General features: G+C 47.5%; 1 protein-coding gene across 1 annotated transcript in view; it reads left to right on the top strand.

The window, feature by feature from the left end:
• Nucleotides 1-18,211, top strand: part of LOC144168178 (phospholipid-transporting ATPase ABCA3-like) — a 98,020-nt gene that overhangs the window by 9,172 nt on the left and 70,637 nt on the right. Inside the window, exons 5-6 of the mRNA XM_077697213.1 lie at nt 1,815-1,943; nt 5,421-5,538. Coding sequence (XP_077553339.1) covers nt 1,815-1,943; nt 5,421-5,538 — 247 coding nt within the window. The remainder of the gene's footprint in view (nt 1-1,814; nt 1,944-5,420; nt 5,539-18,211) is intronic.

Here is an 18,211-nt window from a genome sequence, read left to right as displayed (position 1 = left end):
TAATTACTTTATAAAGCCCAAAAGAAGACTACCATGCGCCGTCTGCGGTGGCCGCACTAACTAACGCTGTGACGTCGGGAGGAGGTGCGCCGTGATTGGACGACGTCCAAGACTAGCATTCAAACAAGTTTCGGTTTCGGTTCTGCAAAAAGTGCTTGACATCCGACGTTATCATTCGATGGGCATTCTCGATATCTCAAAATTCGTCATACGGCGTTTATGCCATGCTGTCGTCTGTAAAATGCCTAAGATAAGCCTACCAGGACGGCTTGGAATCGTAGCAATCACTAGCCGAGGCCTACGCAGTGGGTGAACGCCCTCCGCGTCACCGCAGACGCTCAAATGCCATGCGTTTTTCTACCGTATTTCGAGCTCGCCTTACGCATGCCTCTATCGTAAAAAGCGTGTTCGCACCAGGCCAAGGGTCGGCTAATTCTGGCCTGTGCCCACTGCCCGCAAGCGAGAAACTTGCTAGCGCGTCAGTGTCAGTCTGCACGCTTTCTGCGAACTCGTTCGTTGAGCAGGGAACGTCACGACCGAAAAATGGTGAACTCAGTATAAAAAACATCGGCCGAAATTGAAACATTAACTGACAAAAAAAATGTCCTCGGAGATTCGAACTTGCTGCTTGCAAAATACCATACCCAGTGCACTAGACCACTCGGCCACGGGCCAGTACTGCCGTCGCTGGAAATATAAGGTATATAATGTGTAACCAAATAGCACTTTTACTTACTTCTCGCATTTCAAGCAGCTCATCTGACTCTTGTATAGCGCTCGTTCAGTAAGCGTCCCCCAAATTTCCACAATATCTTGCGTTTAGCAATTGCGTTTCTTAGACGGAAAAGCGTTCGCAGATGTGTGGTCGTGCTGCTGACGGCTGCGCTTGTTCACCCAGCGCAAAGAAGTGCTTCCTGCTCCCTAGTTTTACGCTGTACGGTACAAGTTTAAGTTGATTTTATTTCCCTAGCACCTATATTGACTTCGCTGTCTTCTGCCGCCTTCAAGTGGCCTTAGCTTTTCCTACTGGTGTACCAGTCAGCTAAGTGTCGCGTGTGCGCTTGTGTAGCACTTCTGTGGAGCGACCTGGACGTGGAGCTTGATACAGTGTACAAACTAACAAACTAAAGAAACGCACATTCTTCAATTCACAAACGTGTCGTGGCTTAGTTTCAACTTGCGATGACCTGTCGGCGGCCAGCGGACTAAACGCTGGGCCGACTGACTCTGTCGGAAGGTCGGCGAGCCGTGCAGTAGCGCAGCCAATGGCCAAGTCATCTCCTCCTGACGTCACACGAAAACGACACAGAAAATGGGCGAAGATGCAGAGATAAAGACAGCATTTTCGAATTGATATTTCTACTAAATAAATTTGCGTAAACGCACTCGTAGTGGTCGAAACGTGGCCTATGTACTCCGGACTACAATTTGCGCTTGTAATCCCGCAATGTTTACAAATCACTTCAGTGGCCCTTTAAGTTTACGTTTGATTGATGAGGTGAGCCTCCTTCACTGACCAAGCAGCAATATAGCGGTTTGTATAGGAATCTTAATCTCCGTGTAAGCTCTATTTTTGTAAGACAGAGGCAGACTTGCACAAGGAAAACAACGAACCTGTAATAATATTATATAGTAATAACATATTCATAACACTACTGATAGAACAACAGTGCTTGTAATACCATTCTAATAAGCCGCTACATTTCCTTACACTACTACACAGGCCTTAAATTTTCACGGGCTCAAAAGAAATAATGTAGACGCTTCGACGAAGCAGTCAAAAACTGGCTTTTTTTCTTTTTCTTACTTTGCAGGCTGATTATTGGTCGCCGTACCGGAAGTGGGACATACGTGACGTTTCTACAGGACTAGACCCTCTCTATTTTGAAAGGCACGATGCCAGAAAAGTCGATCCTGTTATTCACTTCCGGGACTTGACCGCGGTAAGCTTTCTCGTTCGACTAAACTTCGAGGAGCCGTCTCCAGATGACTTCCTTACACGCCCTACTTGTTGGGCCAGAATGTCTCCTTGATGATTTACGTGGCAATTGCTTTTGATGTAGCGGCACGAGACACTTGGTGTAGATGTACGGTGACATGCACAAAGGCTCTGCGGAACTGAATCCTACTTACTAGCTCCTCTCGTCTCCTCTTTTTACTGATAAGCAGTATAACTCTAAGCAGCCAAGGAAATCTTCGTGTTCGCGTCAGCAGAAAACTCCCAGGATACAGAAACATACATCCAAGGCTACGACTGACTACTGGCTACCCCCTACCTACGGAAACTGCTGGCACCGCTAGGGATTGGACTTGGGCCCGCGTAGAAAATGGGAGCGAGAACCCGTCGGCTTGCCGACTAAGCCACGCCTAGACGTGCAGAAGGATGTTTGGTTTCAACGTCTGAGGAGGGGGGAGGGCGCTCTTTGGCGGCGACGCATGAAACCACAGTTAGGGGGAGCAGTAAGAGATGAAGCCAAATACCAGGTGTCGCCCTCCTTCTCACTTTTCTAAAGACACTAAAAGTGGCCGCTAGACACCGCACGTTTCAAACTTCTCAGTTACGCGCTGGCAAGTGCGAGATGAACGCAAGCATAAAAAGAACAGAACTCCCAATCGCGCTGTTCAGGCAGTGAGAGCGCGAGCACTGCAGAGGCGGGAAATTCGAATTGCATTGGTCAAACCTCCGCTCAATTCATCTACAGATCAGTGAGACAGGAACGAGAAGAGCGTGATGGGTGGTAGCAGCGACCGGATGCCAAGTGTGTGAATTCAGATGGCGTCGCATGGTATTCGTTGTGGGTGTCGGTTACAGCTTCGCAGTACAACCACCTTCACATCATGGATTGGAGCCAATTTGTTTTAATTTGCGGTTTTTACTGAAATAGGCAACCAACGAAAACAATTTAAATGGTAGAAGCACAATATGAGAGTGTGTCGTGATTTTCTAAAGTTTGCAGCGTTGATACGCTTAGTGAGGGCCCCTTGCGAAGTCTGTTTTTCCATGACGGATAGAAGGGACAGACACCACACGGTCACTACAAGATGAGCGGCACGAAAGCTTTCTGTAATATTCAGGTAGGCTTACTAGAACTACTGCGACGCTCGTCACCTCACAACTGAATACATTATCAGTGACTCTATATCTAGCCATTACGTTTCTTCTAGTGATCAAGTTATTGATATGGCATCTAAATCGAGCTCTTAAGAGCGTTGAAGGAGACTATACTTCTGAACATGATACGGCATCATGACAGACCATAAATGCATAAGGAAAAAACTTAAAAATATATAACCTCAAAGGTCCTATTCTCGACTGGCCAAATTCCCAGGGAACTGGGAAATTTGCCAGAAGTATTTTCTGATTGGCTTTCAATTTTGGTCTTGACAAAGCGGTTGTGTGTGCTTACGTCATTTTGGCATTTCATGAGGTTTACTGTAAGCAGTTTTAAAGTTTGCCTTATTTATCCCTACGTGAGGTGCACAATTCTGGGCCGGCAATAAAAAACTAGACTGAATGCACCGGACATGACAACGTAAGCCTGTCTTTGCTATTCAACAACAATATTTCTTGTAATACACGCCCGCTCTGTGATTGGCGGAGAAGGCGTGACGTAATTTAAACAGTTGTTAGGAACGATCACGTCACGCATTGACAACTTGAGGCTGCGTAAAGTGACGTAATGTTACGTAACAGCTTGAAAATGGCGGCTGCTTTGGCCGCGAATTAGGGCAAAAATTTCCCCGACCTTCGGAACCGCGAAAAGTCCGCGAATTTGCAGCAGGCGCAGTTTCGCATGATGCGCGGTTTAAAGCATGTTTTCAACCGAAACAAATAATAGTATCGACTGTTTCCAAGTCATATATCACGGAGCATACAAATAACGTGCAGTATTTGCATTTTATGTTTGGCAATAAAACAAAAATTATTTGTTTGGCGTAAATGCAGCATAAGAGGGCGGTACAAGCCTCGCCATGACAAAGTGAACCAGTATGCTACTGGGTTACACGATCGAACTCAAAAGAAAAATAACAAAAAGAGGGACACTCTTGTTCATTACAGCGCCGATTGAAGTAGAGCTTGACGAATGAGTGAATCGGTCACATCGGTGTGCTCCGCGGTTAGCAGGCGTAGCGCTTCGCGGCTCTACAAGCGATGATCGCGGGCTTCTTTTTCAGTGATCACGCCCTAAACTTGTAACATAGCAGAGACGATGGCGTAGCGGCGGTGGCGGCCGGGAAGGCGATTAAACAACAAAGCTTGCATTGAAGCAGAGAGCCGAGCTATGTTACTAAAAGCGATTGAAAGAAATAAATAGATACGGTAAAAAAATTGTGGAATGTTATGTTATCCGCCTCTCGCTCGCTTTTGGATCAACGTTACTCCATCGCTTTGTGGCGTTGACGCCAATTTTGACCTGCAGAAGTGCGTTTCTCTTGGTAACCTCAGCTACCGTCTTAAATTTTATACTACATGCCAAGTGTTTTTGTATTTTTTGAGCGATATTTGATACCTTGGTTGGGATTTTTGAGTGAGCATCAAATTACACTGCATGTCGTCAGAGCTAACGTGCATTACGTCACTGATTGCTTAAGTTGTGATTTCGAAAAAAAACATGGCGAATTGCCTGTTAATTTGTAATAATTTTTATATCAGTAAGAATGGTGAAAAAAAAGTGGAAACTACTAAAGCACACGTAAACATAGAAGTACTGATTCGTACTGCTGTTGGTACTGCGCGCACTATCCTGCACAGCGCTGCGGGGCTTTGGGGTTGTCTGAGACGACACTGGCCGTTCTTACGTGACCATATTTGTCGAGCGAGCACTATGTTTCATAAAATGATTAGTGTCTCCCAGAACAAAAACAAGTAAGGTGTAAGTACGATCAAAAACAATCCCCAAGGCAGAAAACGGCTTGCAACGGTATGGTGGCTCCATGTAGGTTCACTAACGGTAAACAAGGCTTCGGAATCGGTTGCACAGTGGTCGCTTCGTGGGATGCCATTCCGGACCACGAAAACACACGATGTAGCGGGAAAACGAAGATTTAAACCTAAATTGATTAATTTCTCAGTGAAATAAGCATCGTTTGTATCCGGACAAGCGCTGGGAACAATATAAAACACGAAATCTTTTGAATAAAATAAACTTGTATTTTGTCGTCATAGCTCCTTTAACCACTTGTAGCCTGCTTGTGGGATGAATAAGCTAGATCGCAACTGATTCGCCTAATGGTATTAACGCAGCACATGCAGTACACAATCTCTGCACGTTTAGCAAAAAAACCCTTATAGCGAAGCCCGAAAACACATGACCTTGTTATAACAGGGATGCGCTCTACAAAGCAATAGCCACGTTCCTGTCTACGAACAATTAAATTACTTTTGTAGTAACCCGCAGTTTGTGCCCTTTTTGCCGCAGGTGGGACGAAACTCTGTGGACATAAAGAATGTCAACCTGACTATCTTCAACAGGCAGATAACTGTGATACTCGGGCCGCAAAACTGCGGACACTCGACAATGCTGGACATCGTCATTGGTACGTCTCCCTGTGAACGCTGACGCGCCCAAGTGTGACGCGAAATAAGTAACGCAAATAGCTTTATTAGGCTCATTTTCCGATTTTCCCTTGGCTCCTAACCGTCCGCAATCAGCAGTGATCATCAGGCGTCCTCAGAAGTACGTCACTGCTGCTACCCGGAAGCTATGACTGAGGCATCAAGATTGGAGGGCTCCGCTAGGCCTGTGTTGTGGCGCTACACTGTAAACGCAAACTAGCCGGAAATGGAGTTTTAATCAAGTAATGTGCCCTGAAAAGTACCTATAGCAAAAAATGTACTCCCTAGGCATGATCTAAATAAGTGGACGAACCTCCACGGTAGTACCGTTGCCCATCCGGGTAGCAAAAGGGAGGATTTAGAACGACTTAACACCATTTGTGAGATGGCGTTCGGTTCCTTGTATACTACCACGTCCACAATAAACGCCCTATCTGAGGTAATCATCTCAAGCGGGCGGTCGCCATGTTAGTCTTCTGTTGTCTCCGTGCACCAGCACTTCAACCGTGGCCTAATGCTAATTAGAACGAGTAAGCAGGACGCAACGGCTGCACGCAGCTACAAAACCAATACCGTACGTATACCCGTATAGATGCTTCAACCAGCGCGATCACAGGCAGAGAGCGCGGCCGTGTTGTCTCAATCTGTTTATTTTGGCGATAGGTGGTGTCAAACTCTGCTGCTAACGAAGAGGCAGTTCTCGCCGTTGCAAACAATTGCAACGTTCATCTGCTTCGCTTGCTTGCGCATACATAGACGATTTAAATTCCCGTGCCAGCGCGCCAACGCACCCGACTGCAGCGACTCAACTTGCCCTGGCGGCACGACTGGCTGCCCGGATGTATACAACCTCTGCCTCTGTGCTATCAACGCAGCGCGGCCGGTGACTCGGCGCGGCCGGAGCTTCAAGCCTCGCCTTGGGCCGTCGTTTTTTCTTATTTGTGAAGAACTAGTAGTGCCATTTGGTGGAAAGATTTTCATGTGCCCCTGTAACACGAGGAACGGCCGCAAACAGCATTTGGATACGGCGACAGGTGTGGACAGCTCGCTGGTAAGTGGTCTTTCATCAGTCGATGCGTTTGTCAAACGTTTGGATAGGGTTAACAGCGAAGTACCCGGGTACCCGTGCCGCTCACCGCTCGTACGCGCACGGGCAAAGAAAAAAGCGCACACTCGTATTATTTTACTTGTTTGTGGGTTTTGGGGTATGCGTTCGCATTCTTTTGTAGGCTGGTTTGTAACAGGGCATTCGAGGTAAAATCGTTTGTCGCGCGCGGCGTCGTTTCAAAGCAACGTGACGGTTACTTCGTGCTGGCGAGAATCAGCGCAGTCAGACGGAAGCGGTAAGGAAGGTAGAGAGGTCGGGGAAGAGGGCGCTAATATATAAAAGAAAGCGTAATGCAAGACGAGAAATATAACACAACCCGCCTGCATTTCTCCGAACTTCAGGACAGAGCCGCACACGGGTACGTTGTCACAAACTCGAGCGTACGACGTCTAAAAGTACCGTATATTTTTTTTTTCATTTTTCAACGTGACCTGAGCCACTTATCTTCTCATTGCCGCGCATGCAGACCTGATTGTGTCCCTGTGTTTGAGCGCACAGCCGTCCTTTTGCGACATAAGAACCAGCAAACGCGAGAAATTGTAGAAGCCAGCCACATCAGAAAAGCTGGTTCCGAATGTGTCAGTCATCCCTCTATCGCCCTGCTTAATCGAGAAGTCGCATATTTAGACGCACATTGAGCGCTATTTCGGTGCTTCTGGGAATGCGTGTTGGGGGTGGGAGGGGGGTCTTAATCCATGTATGATGCGGTTATCTTTGCTGATTTTTCGCCTTTCGTGCGCCTCAAAGTTCGTTTTGTGGTTTTGTTGTTACGGTTTTTTAGTATTTTCGGCTGAGTGCGCCAAGAACTGTGACGCATTGGGGGCGCGGCAATTGGGCGCTTGGGCATATAAAGCTTTGAATCGTGCAATAATAAACTAGTTGCGAGTGTGCGCTTGTGCCGTCTTCATGTGTTCTTGTCCTCGTTAATTTGCGCGCAGTTTATTTTTCGCAATGCATAATTACCAACTCGCCGAACTCGCAACCCTTTTACAGATCCTATACTCCGTAAAAATGAGTTGCCTGTCCTTTTAGGTACGGCAAAATCTCGCGCAGCGCATCATTCTGCCAGGGGGCCATATCCTAATGTCAATGCACACACTATGAAAGCAGCTTGCACTTAATGCGTCACATTGTCTGCTGATAAGCATTTTAGATTCGCCCCTCTCATCATCATTCACTTCGTGGAGATGGCGGGATTTTCTTTCATAGCTTGTTGTCACTGCAGTAATTAATAGCAGAATCAGTCCTACAAATCACAGAAACGGTTCGTTTCACGTTACACACTAACACACTTTGCACCACACGGAGGAACAATCGGTTGCAGTGATGAGGCATAAGGGTAACTTGTTGTTAAAGGGTCATTGAAGACAACCAGCAAGTTGATTTCAAACGGAAGTCGGACCTCCGCATAGCCATTTCAGCATTGATTTAGTGCCAAGATGCCTTAAGTGCTGAGAAATCGCTGTTCAACTGCTCATCAAGCGTGACGCAAACACGACTGCAGTCGCTGTTTGCATCAGAATAAACTGGAAGCAAGTGAAGCAGCGGTGATTAATAGCAGTATACAAGCAACTGAATACAACATTACCACGTACCAAGCAGTTGGTCAGTTTCGGTCAAATCGCTCATGCTTCCCCAAACTCCCCTGTCATTTGCCGTTCGAGACCACTAAGTAAAATGTTTCTCCATTGGACCTGTGATCAGTATTTACGCTTCACTGAAGAAGAACATTGGCCTTTTGAGGCCTCGGAAGTTTTGGCGTCGAACGATTTTCTCATGCGTAGCTCGCATGCTCCCTTGGAAAGCGGTACTGCCACCCCAAGTATGGACGAGTAGCACCATCCAGCGGCAGCCAAGAAAGAAGTTGTGCGCGTCAGGCCACTTAAGCCCTTCCGGTGAAAACGTGTTTTTGCTAGTTTCAACCTTATTTAAAAAAAAAAAATGCCAGGTGTAAGAGGGGTATAATTGTGTTCCCCGTGAGCTAATCTATCAACCTAGAGAGACTAGCATTTTAACTTCACTGTCATTTAAAGTTGTGCTCGAGTATATTGTGCGGAAGTAATATCTTTTTTATTGCTGCAAAAGCCACGATGGTTATTGTACTGGCACTTGGTTTTATGAAGCCTTTGCATTCCTAATTTAAGTACTGAAATTCGCAGGGAACATGGCATAACAATTTTATTACTGTGCCGAATTAAGTTCGTTTAACCATAGTGTCTGTTTTGAATTTTACATGTGGGGCATTTTTTTTTTTTGCTTTTTCAGGTAGATGTTCCTTTGACTCCCTGCCTGCATTCCGCGAAAGGGGAAATTAGCCTCCGCATCGATGGCCAGAGTGTCTTGACTGCATCATCTTTACTGGGAGGACTGTGTAGTCTGTTTGCATCGTTCTGGGTTTTCAACATTCAATATCCCAAGAAGGCACACAAAGCTCTAACGTTTGTGGAACATGCCTTTTTGGACCTTGCCAGCACCAAACCACGTGTGAAGGATTTAGAACTAATTAACTTTTATCGCATCAATATCCCTCACCAATATTTTATTTGTTTTCAATCCTGTAATCATTGGATAGTAGTTTGAAGAATTTCGTATTATGTTTCTGACGTTTTCTTTTTTTTTTTACTGAACAGGGGATATTTGATGGACCCTTCTGTATGCTGATAATACAGCTATCTTTTAGTGAAGCAATAATATTAACCAACTAATATAACTTGAAACAATTATCTAAATAATGTTGGCAACTGGTGCCAAATGAATCAACTCAAAATTATCGGAAAAACACGAATTACATGGCTTTTTCTTGTCACTCTGAAGAAGCTGTCGCGATACCACCCATTCTGTTCTATATCCTTGCAATTAACTCCTCAGACTGGGTCACTTTTCTTGGCGCATTTGTGTCTTTTTCAAAACGCACTGGTATTTTCCGCAGCATATTTCTCGTTCTTTATATTACTCATTTATCCATTGCCATCTCATTGCTGTCTGTCTCCTACATCATTTATCTCTTGTGCCTTTACCATCTACAAAATGCTCGTTACAAATGCTCGTTACCACCAATTGAAAAAACATTTTGTTGTTGTAAACCGCTGCAACCATTTTTTTCACTTTGTGTACTGAGTACTGATGCGTACTGATAAGTACTCACGCGTTCTCAATCCTCTAGTATTATATAATGATGTCACTTACAATGCCGTTGTGTTTGTGCCTATATGTTTTTCGCGTATTTCCAGTTCTTGTAGTAATATTGTATCTACAGTTTGTTCAACTAGCACACAGGTCGCTCATTTCACCACCAACTGAAATTTTTTTGTTGTTGTAAACCACTGCAACCATTTTTTTCACTTTGTGTACCGAGTGCTGATGCGTTCTGATAAGTTCTGATAAGTACTGACGCGTTCTTGATCCGCTATTATTATATAATGATTTCACTTACCATGTGGTTGTGTTTGCGCCTATCTTTGTTTTTCGCGTATTTCCAGTTCTTGTAGTAATATTAATTCTACGGTTTGTTCAACTAGCATTCTATTGCTGTCTTCCATTCCTAACTGGCGTGTTTTTAGCAATTTACCATTTTTGCTTTCTTATAGGAGGTCGCCCTAAGTTTTTATTTCGGAGCCTCCTTGTGTACACCATGTACCATGTAAACTTGTATGCGAAAGTTCGTTTGAAATAAACCTGAAACCGAGCAAAACCGTATGAAATCAGTACTCCCGCAGGGAACTAGAAACTCTCCCTTGTGGCCTTGAAAAAACTCCTTTCGGAAGGCCTACAAAACCGCCCAAACTTTGCAAAACTCCATTCAAAAGAAATATATGCTTCCCTTGAACCTCCTAAAAACTCCCCTCGCGAGGCCTACAAAACGTAAAACTCCATGCAAAAGAAGTAAATGCTTCCCTTGAACCTCCTCAAAACGCCCCTAAAATAACATAAGTACTTCCCAAGGGAGCCATAATAAGCTCCTATTCAACCGCCTAAAAAGTCCATAAACATCACTTAAAAACGCCTTGAGGAAGTAAAGAATACTCCATTTTGATCTCCTTAAATTCTCCCTAACATTTCTTAACACTCCCTAACTACCTCCTTTCTATCACCTAAAAACACCCTGTTTTGAGGAGGTAAACAAAACCTCCCTGTTCCATGTAGTAAAAAAAACTCCTACAAGGAGGATCACTAGAGGACAGGCGAAAAAGAACCTCTAGGGAGTATATGGGTGGAAAAAAAGTTTAGAGCGTACGGCAACACAACAGAAGTTTGCATAGGAGGACAATGATACAATGGCGGATACGATAGAAAGGGCTCGCGTTTTTCCCTAGGTGTCGCGCCTGCGCGGGGAAGTTTGTTCCATGCCCTGTCGGTGGTAGCATGCTCGGTAGACACGGTCTCCAGCCGTGCCCACAACTTACGCCATCGCACCAAAGCGTGTTTCCACCAGAAGATCAAAAATATAAATTTCCGGTAATTCATGCCCCGAAGCTACTCGTGGGCTACGAGGCATGTCGTAGCAGAAGAACCCAGAAGAATGTAACGCAGTAAATGAGCTAACTAAAACAGAGGACTAGCGATTAACGCCGGTTCCTAAGAAATCGAGGAATGCAGAGATTAGAAGATGAAAATAGTTAAAATCAAGCCCAATATAGCGTATAATCACATACATTTTCGAAACACTTTTCAATATTCCCACAGTTATGTGTCCGCTGCAAGATCGGTTTGGTAAACCGAGGCATAGATGCCATCGAGGCATATAGGCATAGAGGCCACGCGGCCAAGTTAAAGTTCAGCCTAAAAATATGTACGAATATCCTGCCAGCTAGAGAACTGCCACGTAAGAATGCTCGGTGGGGTTCTAGGCAAGCGGGTAGTTCCCAGCTCACAATCGCCAAAATAGAAAATATTTAACCAATTATTGCCCACAAGTGAAACTTGCAACCAAGAGAAGAGCAAGAAAACGAGAAAAGAAACGATACGAGTCATGCAACCACCCATCATGACCAGAATATTGCAGAGCCTGCGGTATTACAAATTCACCCACACCAAAGAAAGTGAACGATGAAACACCATCATTAGGACTGCATATAAGGCAGTTCTTAACCTCGCAATTTTGACCGTGAGACGAACTAACAAAGGCCGGACCAGCAGGATAACAGAATGAACATGCACAGACGGGTCTGGAATAGGTGACGGCCACGTATTCGACGGAGGGATAAAAGAACAGTATTTGGAGCAAACAATGGAGTGGAGAAAGCGCAGGAGAACAGCGGGTGAAGGTTAATGGGAGAGGCCTTCACGCTGCAGTCGTCCTAAATAAGGTGTTGTGGATAGTGACGATGAATAGGTCCTCAAATTGTGTGTTCCTAACGCATCTCAAGAAACCGGAGAAACCACTCTCATAGCACCAAAAAAGCGGAAGTGAAAATATAATCGGGAGAGATTATCATACCCCCTTGAAATGAAAGAGGCACCTTGAAACAGGTACCTCCAAAGAAAAAAGACAGGCACCGTGACAGGTGCCATGATACACATGGCACCGATCCATCGACCACGCATAAAAACCTTCCTGTACCAAAAATATGCGCATAATTTTTCATAAGGGGTGGTATGGTAGGCTAAAGTTCATTCGGGGAAAGTTTAAATATCATTAGACCACAGTATACACCGACTCTGGGATGTATGAAAGTTGACTACTCTGGCAATCGTGACTGCATGACCCTCCAACATACAGGAAAAAAAGTGGAAGTTATAGCCACGCTCTCGGCAATCTGAGTAGCGGAAGTATCAAATAGAAGCGTAACATCACTACAGACTCACAATGGACATCATTCAGTTTTCTGGTGACAGAATACGAAGTGGTTCGGTAAGATATTCCGGTCCCGATTGGAGAAAGTTAACGTCACCTGAACAGCCGGATCCAATGGTCTGGAAGCGAACAAAGCAGGCACACGAACTCAGGTACTTTGTTCCTTGCGACCACGTCTACTACACTCCCCTCTTCGAAAAACGTTGAGAACGAATCCTTATCCTATGCCTAAGAACACAATCTTTCCCCTTAATTGCTACAACGAGATTTCAATGCCGAAGAATCACAAACTCTGTGGTCGAAAAAACCGACAGTTATCTCAAAATTTATGTGCGTTGAAGTGTTCGGTGGGAACATCTGACATTAACTTAGAACTCTGCTAAAATGGGGGAAACATCCACCCTCTTGCGGGCAAACTTGCCATTTCCAACGATATGGCCAGGGGAGAACAACTCAGACATAACATATTCCACTTCTACGAAACATGGGACGCAGTTTTTACCACCTGCAGCTCATTCCCAGCTTCTTGATTGAGAGGGCAAGAAGAGAAGCTGCTGCATCTGGTGCCGTACACTCAGGTTCCACCTTTGAGCTCTCTTCCATCTCTCTACCCATTATCCTAAACCACAACTATCTTTTCCAGAACAAAGATCTTTCTCTCTCTCCCTCTCACTCTGTATTTGAAAAAAAAAACACAAAATTGATCAGCTCGTACGAGAGATCACATAAACATTTTGATACACTGACACTGACTCCTCCTCGCTCAAACTGACCAACACCTCGCATTCACGCTCACATTTTCATCCACAGAAGCACGAGAGCCTTTGCCTCTCCTGGTACACGGGGATTAAAGACCCTGGTTGCTAGTCTTTCTGTTTTTGATAACCTTTGTGCTCGTTAAGCATAGATCTGAAATGCAGCAGCTGCATACGAACACGCTCCGTGGGAGTCGACGCATCGCTATCGCGCCCTAAATCTTAGGATACAGACTGTAGGTGTTTATTAGTCTTTAGGATAAATGACTAAATATTTCATTCCTAGTACAATTACTCATGAACTGGTGAACAATATCAACGAATAAGTAGTGAGTTTCATCGGAAAACTTTCGCGCGAATTCAACAATCTTCTTTAAGAATTGCGTTAAAATGAGAAAGTGCGGGTTTACCTATAGGGCACGCAGAAATGTCCCCATTCGCTGAAAACCCGTCGGAATTTTCCAGTATGTTGTCACAAATCCAAAGATACCAACGTTCTAATGCGAATTTTGCTTTGAAACGGAAACAAACATCGGTTTAACTGGGGCGTGGCTATATCGGCTTATATAGTCATTAAAAGCCTGTAGCAGCAGCTCCAGTGCCTGAGCGACATGGAATCGCACGCTGAGTGGCCGCGCCAGCGCACGAGGTCACGGGGTCTCGCTGAGTGCTCACAAAATAAAATCCGCTTTGCCTTGCGAAGAACGGTCATCCTGCCTGAGGCTCCTTTCTTTCGCCATGACATAGCGCCCTACTATACTGGTGACCCTCCTGAGCACGCCACCGAGGCTAATGTAGAGCGATGTTCCTCGACAACCGGGACTCAAGCCAGCGAATCAGTCTAAGCCATGACCGTTCGGCTTCCGCAGTTTTGGGAGCGCAACCCGACGACCTGGTTTCTGCAAGCAGAGGCGCAATTCCAGATGGCTCGGATCACGTCTCAAGAAACCAAATTTCTTCACGTCGTCGGAGCCCTTCCACCGAAAGCCGCAGAGGAGATCTCGTCCTCGTTTCTCGTTTCGTTCCCCAACAACCTCCCAGCAGCGCCTTTCTACCAGCTCGAGACTGTTCACCTGGAGCGCACAGCTGCTTCGGAATGCACGCGCATCCAGAAGCTTCTCGCGTCCGTGCAGCTCGGCGACCGCAGGCCAAGCCAACTGCTACAGCGAAAGAAGCAACTCCTTTGCACGCATTCTCACGCCATGGATGACACATTGCTGCGTGAGCTCTTCCTTGAGAACCTACCTTCAAATGTGCAAATGGTCCTTGCCACTGCGGCACTCATGGACCTTCAGGCACTCGCTACGGTGGCAGATAGTCATGGCGGTCGCCACCCCCTTTTCTCAAGTGGCCGCGGTTGCATCGGCTAAGCCTCCGTCTCCTTCCTCCCCCAGGAATCCCGCTTCAGCGTCGAGTGATTCCGCCTCTTCATCTAGACTCGGCAGCGTTTGAGATCGTCTTTAGAAGATCATTGTGGCCGTAACACACCGCGATAACTCGCCACAACGTTCACGTCAACGTCGTCGCTCGTCGTAGCAGCGCCGACGCCCAGAACGGCCACGCAGTGACTCGCTTAACCACAGCATTTGCTACTTCCACCGGCGCTTTGGGGCTGACGCCCGCCACTGCCGCCTGGCCTGCGCCTGGACGGGAAACGGCCCAGCGGACCGCTAACAGCGACAAGCGATGTTGGCCCAACTCAATAATGTCGCCTCTTTCACGTCACCGACCACACCACCGGACAGAGGTTTCTCGTGGATACCGGTGCCCAGGTTAGCGTTTTGCGTGCTGTACGCTCGGGTCATGCTTCTCGTGCCATCTCGCATTTACAAACAGTAAACGGCACGCTCATACCCGTCTACAACCAACGCTCGCTCACTCTGAACCTTGGGCTCCGCTGAGTTTTGCGGTGGGTTTTTTTCGTCGCCGACGTTCGCACCGCCATCCTCGGTACCGACTTCCTCGCAAAACATGGCCTTCTCGTCGACCTTAAGCGGCAGCGCCTACTTGATGCTGCCACACTCCTCTCAGTGCAAGGTGTGTCAGCGGAGGTTACTACTAATGTAGCACTATCGTGCACTACAGTTGCCGATGAACCGTTCGCCTCCTTCCTACGTGACTCCCCAACCGTGACAGCGCCACCTGACTGGACTCAGCATGTTCGACATGACCTCCGTCATCAGATTACCAGCACTGGCCCTGCCGTTTTCTTTCGACCAGTTAAACTCGCGCCTGACAAGTTCAAAGTCGCCCAGGCGGAGTTCGAGCATATGATGGAACTGTACATCATCCGTTCATCATCCAGTAACTACACATCACCACTGCACATGGTGCCAAATAAAACTGGTGACTGGCGCGCCTGCAGAGATTATCGGTCTTAGAACACCAAGGCCGCTCCTCACCGCTATCCATTACTCAACATCTAGGATTTCACCGCCACTCTGCACGGGGCCACAATCTTCTCCAAATTAGACTTAGCTCGTGCTTACCACCAGGATCCCCGGGGCAGAGGACGACATCCACAAAGCTGCCATCACAACAGCATTCGGCCTATTCGAATTTCTGCACATGCCATTTAAACTCCGGAACGCTGCACAAACATTCTAGCGTTTTATTGATGCCGTAACATGAGGGCTACAATTCGTCTAAGCCGACGTTGACGACATTCTGGTGGCCAGCACAGCCCTGAAAGAGCATCTAAAGCTGCTTCGCCTTCTCTTCGAGCGTGTCGCTGCTCACGGCATCGTCATCAACGTCTCTAAGAACGAGTTGTGTGCCCCTGCTCTGTATTTTGGGTGCGGAGTACCTTAGGGCCGCACAATGTCCGTCCGCGTCTATGCGCATAGAATTTACAATAGCAAAAAATTACACAGGTACCGGAAGGATTCGAGCCTGTGTCTGGTAGACCAGACAGAGTTACTGTCAGTCTTTTTACCCATTGGGCCGTGAGTTGCAGTTTCATTTAGGGAATAATCAAGGTGCAACTCACGGCTCAAATCGAATGACTGTCGGGGCGCAAATCGGATGTCACTGGGGCGCAACGTGGATGTCATTTGGAGTCCCCGTACACCGCACCCTCGCCATCCTCCACGAAGTGGAGATGCTGCCATTTTCTGGATCATCATTTGGACGCCACTGGCGTTCGTCCCCTTCCCGTCAAGGTCCAGGCCATCATCGACTTTCCCAAGCCAGTGTCGGTGAAAAAGCTCCGCCAGTTCCTAGGACTGGTAAATTTCTACCGCCGCTTCATTAGGAACTGTGCCACGCTTCCAGAAGCTCTCGACAGGCTGCTTTCCACCAAACGTTCACCCACTTCACTTGATTGGGACGCTGCAGCTGAACATGCCTTTGGAGCCATCACACACTCGCCGACGAAGCACTGCTGGCTCATCCGTATCCGAGTTTTTCGTTGGCACTCATGACCGACGCGTCAAGTTCAGCCGCTGGAGCTCTCCTTGAGCTGCAAATTCAACGTGCATAGCAACCGCTAGCTTTTTTTTCCAAGCTAATGACTCCGGCTCAGACACGATATAGCGTTTTTGACCGCGAACTGCTAGCCATCGCCTCGCTGTTCGTCACATCAAACACCACCTTGAAGGACGCAAGTTCACAATGTTCACCGATCAGAAGCCGCTCCCGTTCACCTTGAATCGCCCTGACACCCTCTACACTGTACGACTGGTGCGTCAACTAGCATACCTCTCGGAGTTTGCGTCTGACATCCAGCACGTCACTGGTGCGGCCACCCTGAGTCGCGGACACCGAGTCGTATGGAAAATGTAAATGCCCTTTCGCCGAGCACGCAGGAAGCATCTACTGACCCTCTTGACGTCCACGAACTGGCTGCGACGGAAGCTAATGACATCGAGCTTTTCCGTCTTCGTGCAGCACCTACAGCTCTCAAGCTTGAAGACGTACCGTTTCGTGGTGTGTCTATTGTACGCGACAAGTTCACAGGTGTTCACCGACCCTTCCTGCCCGCTTCACATCGTCGCGGCTTGTTTGACGCCATCGACATGACCCACCCTGGCATTCGGGTATCTCAAACGCAATGCGTCCCGCTACGTTTGACCGCGTACAAACGCTGACATTCGGGACTGGGTGCGAAGCCTTCCACTATTGTCACCGATCGCGGCCAGCAGTTCGAGTCGTCCCTGTTCACCGAACTACAGCGTCTTCTTGGAACGAATCGTCTGCGAACAGCTGCGCACCACCCACAGTCGAACGGCTCCTTGGAGAGTTTTCATCGTCACCTCAAGGCTTCACTCACTGCGCGTGACTGCCCAACCAAGAGGGTCCTACGACTACCTCTGACGCTCCTTGGAATCCGGTGCGCGTATAAGGGTACCCATGCACGTCTTGTGAGCTCGTCTATGGTACAACTCTGCGTATGCCAGCGGACTTGTCCGACGAGTCTTCCCACCCCGCCCCTGCCAGTGACTACGTCGATCAACTACGAGAGGTTTTTTGGCACCTTCGGCCTCCACCCACTCGCCCTGCAAAGTACCAGACGGCTTACACGCACCCAGACCTCAAAAGTGCCACGCATGTTTTTGTGGGTTCCGGACATGTCCTAGGACCACTGCGGCCTTATTATCTTTGTCCGCACCTTGTTGTACACTGCCACACGTCGAAATTTGTACTGGGCAACAACGGTTCCCAAGACACCATCGCAATTGAAGGCCTGAAACCCACGTGCTTCGAGCCGCCCGAAGTCAGTTTGTTGGAACCTGCTCTGCCCCCTTTAACAAAACCACCTTGGTGTGTCCACTGGACACCCGAATGAGTTTTTTGGTCGTCACTCCCGCGCGTCCCTTGTGGGGGGGGGGGGGGGGGGGGGGGGAGGGGGGGGGGGGCTGTAGCAGCAGTTCCAGCGACATCGCTGGATCGAGCGCCGCACCTCGCGCGGAAGCCCGAGCGACATGGGGGGACAGGCTGCCCGGCCGCGCGAGCGCACAAAGACACGGTGTCTCGCAGGGTGCTCACAAAACAGAATC

The sequence above is a fragment of the Haemaphysalis longicornis genome, unplaced genomic scaffold, assembly GCF_048455015.1.
Source record: "Haemaphysalis longicornis isolate Haplotype H1 unplaced genomic scaffold, Haemaphysalis longicornis Haplotype H1 scaffold_2, whole genome shotgun sequence".
Lineage (NCBI taxonomy): Eukaryota > Metazoa > Arthropoda > Arachnida > Ixodida > Ixodidae > Haemaphysalis > Haemaphysalis longicornis.
The sequence above is the reverse complement of the archived record's forward strand: the minus strand, read 5'-3'. Positions and strand labels throughout refer to the sequence as shown.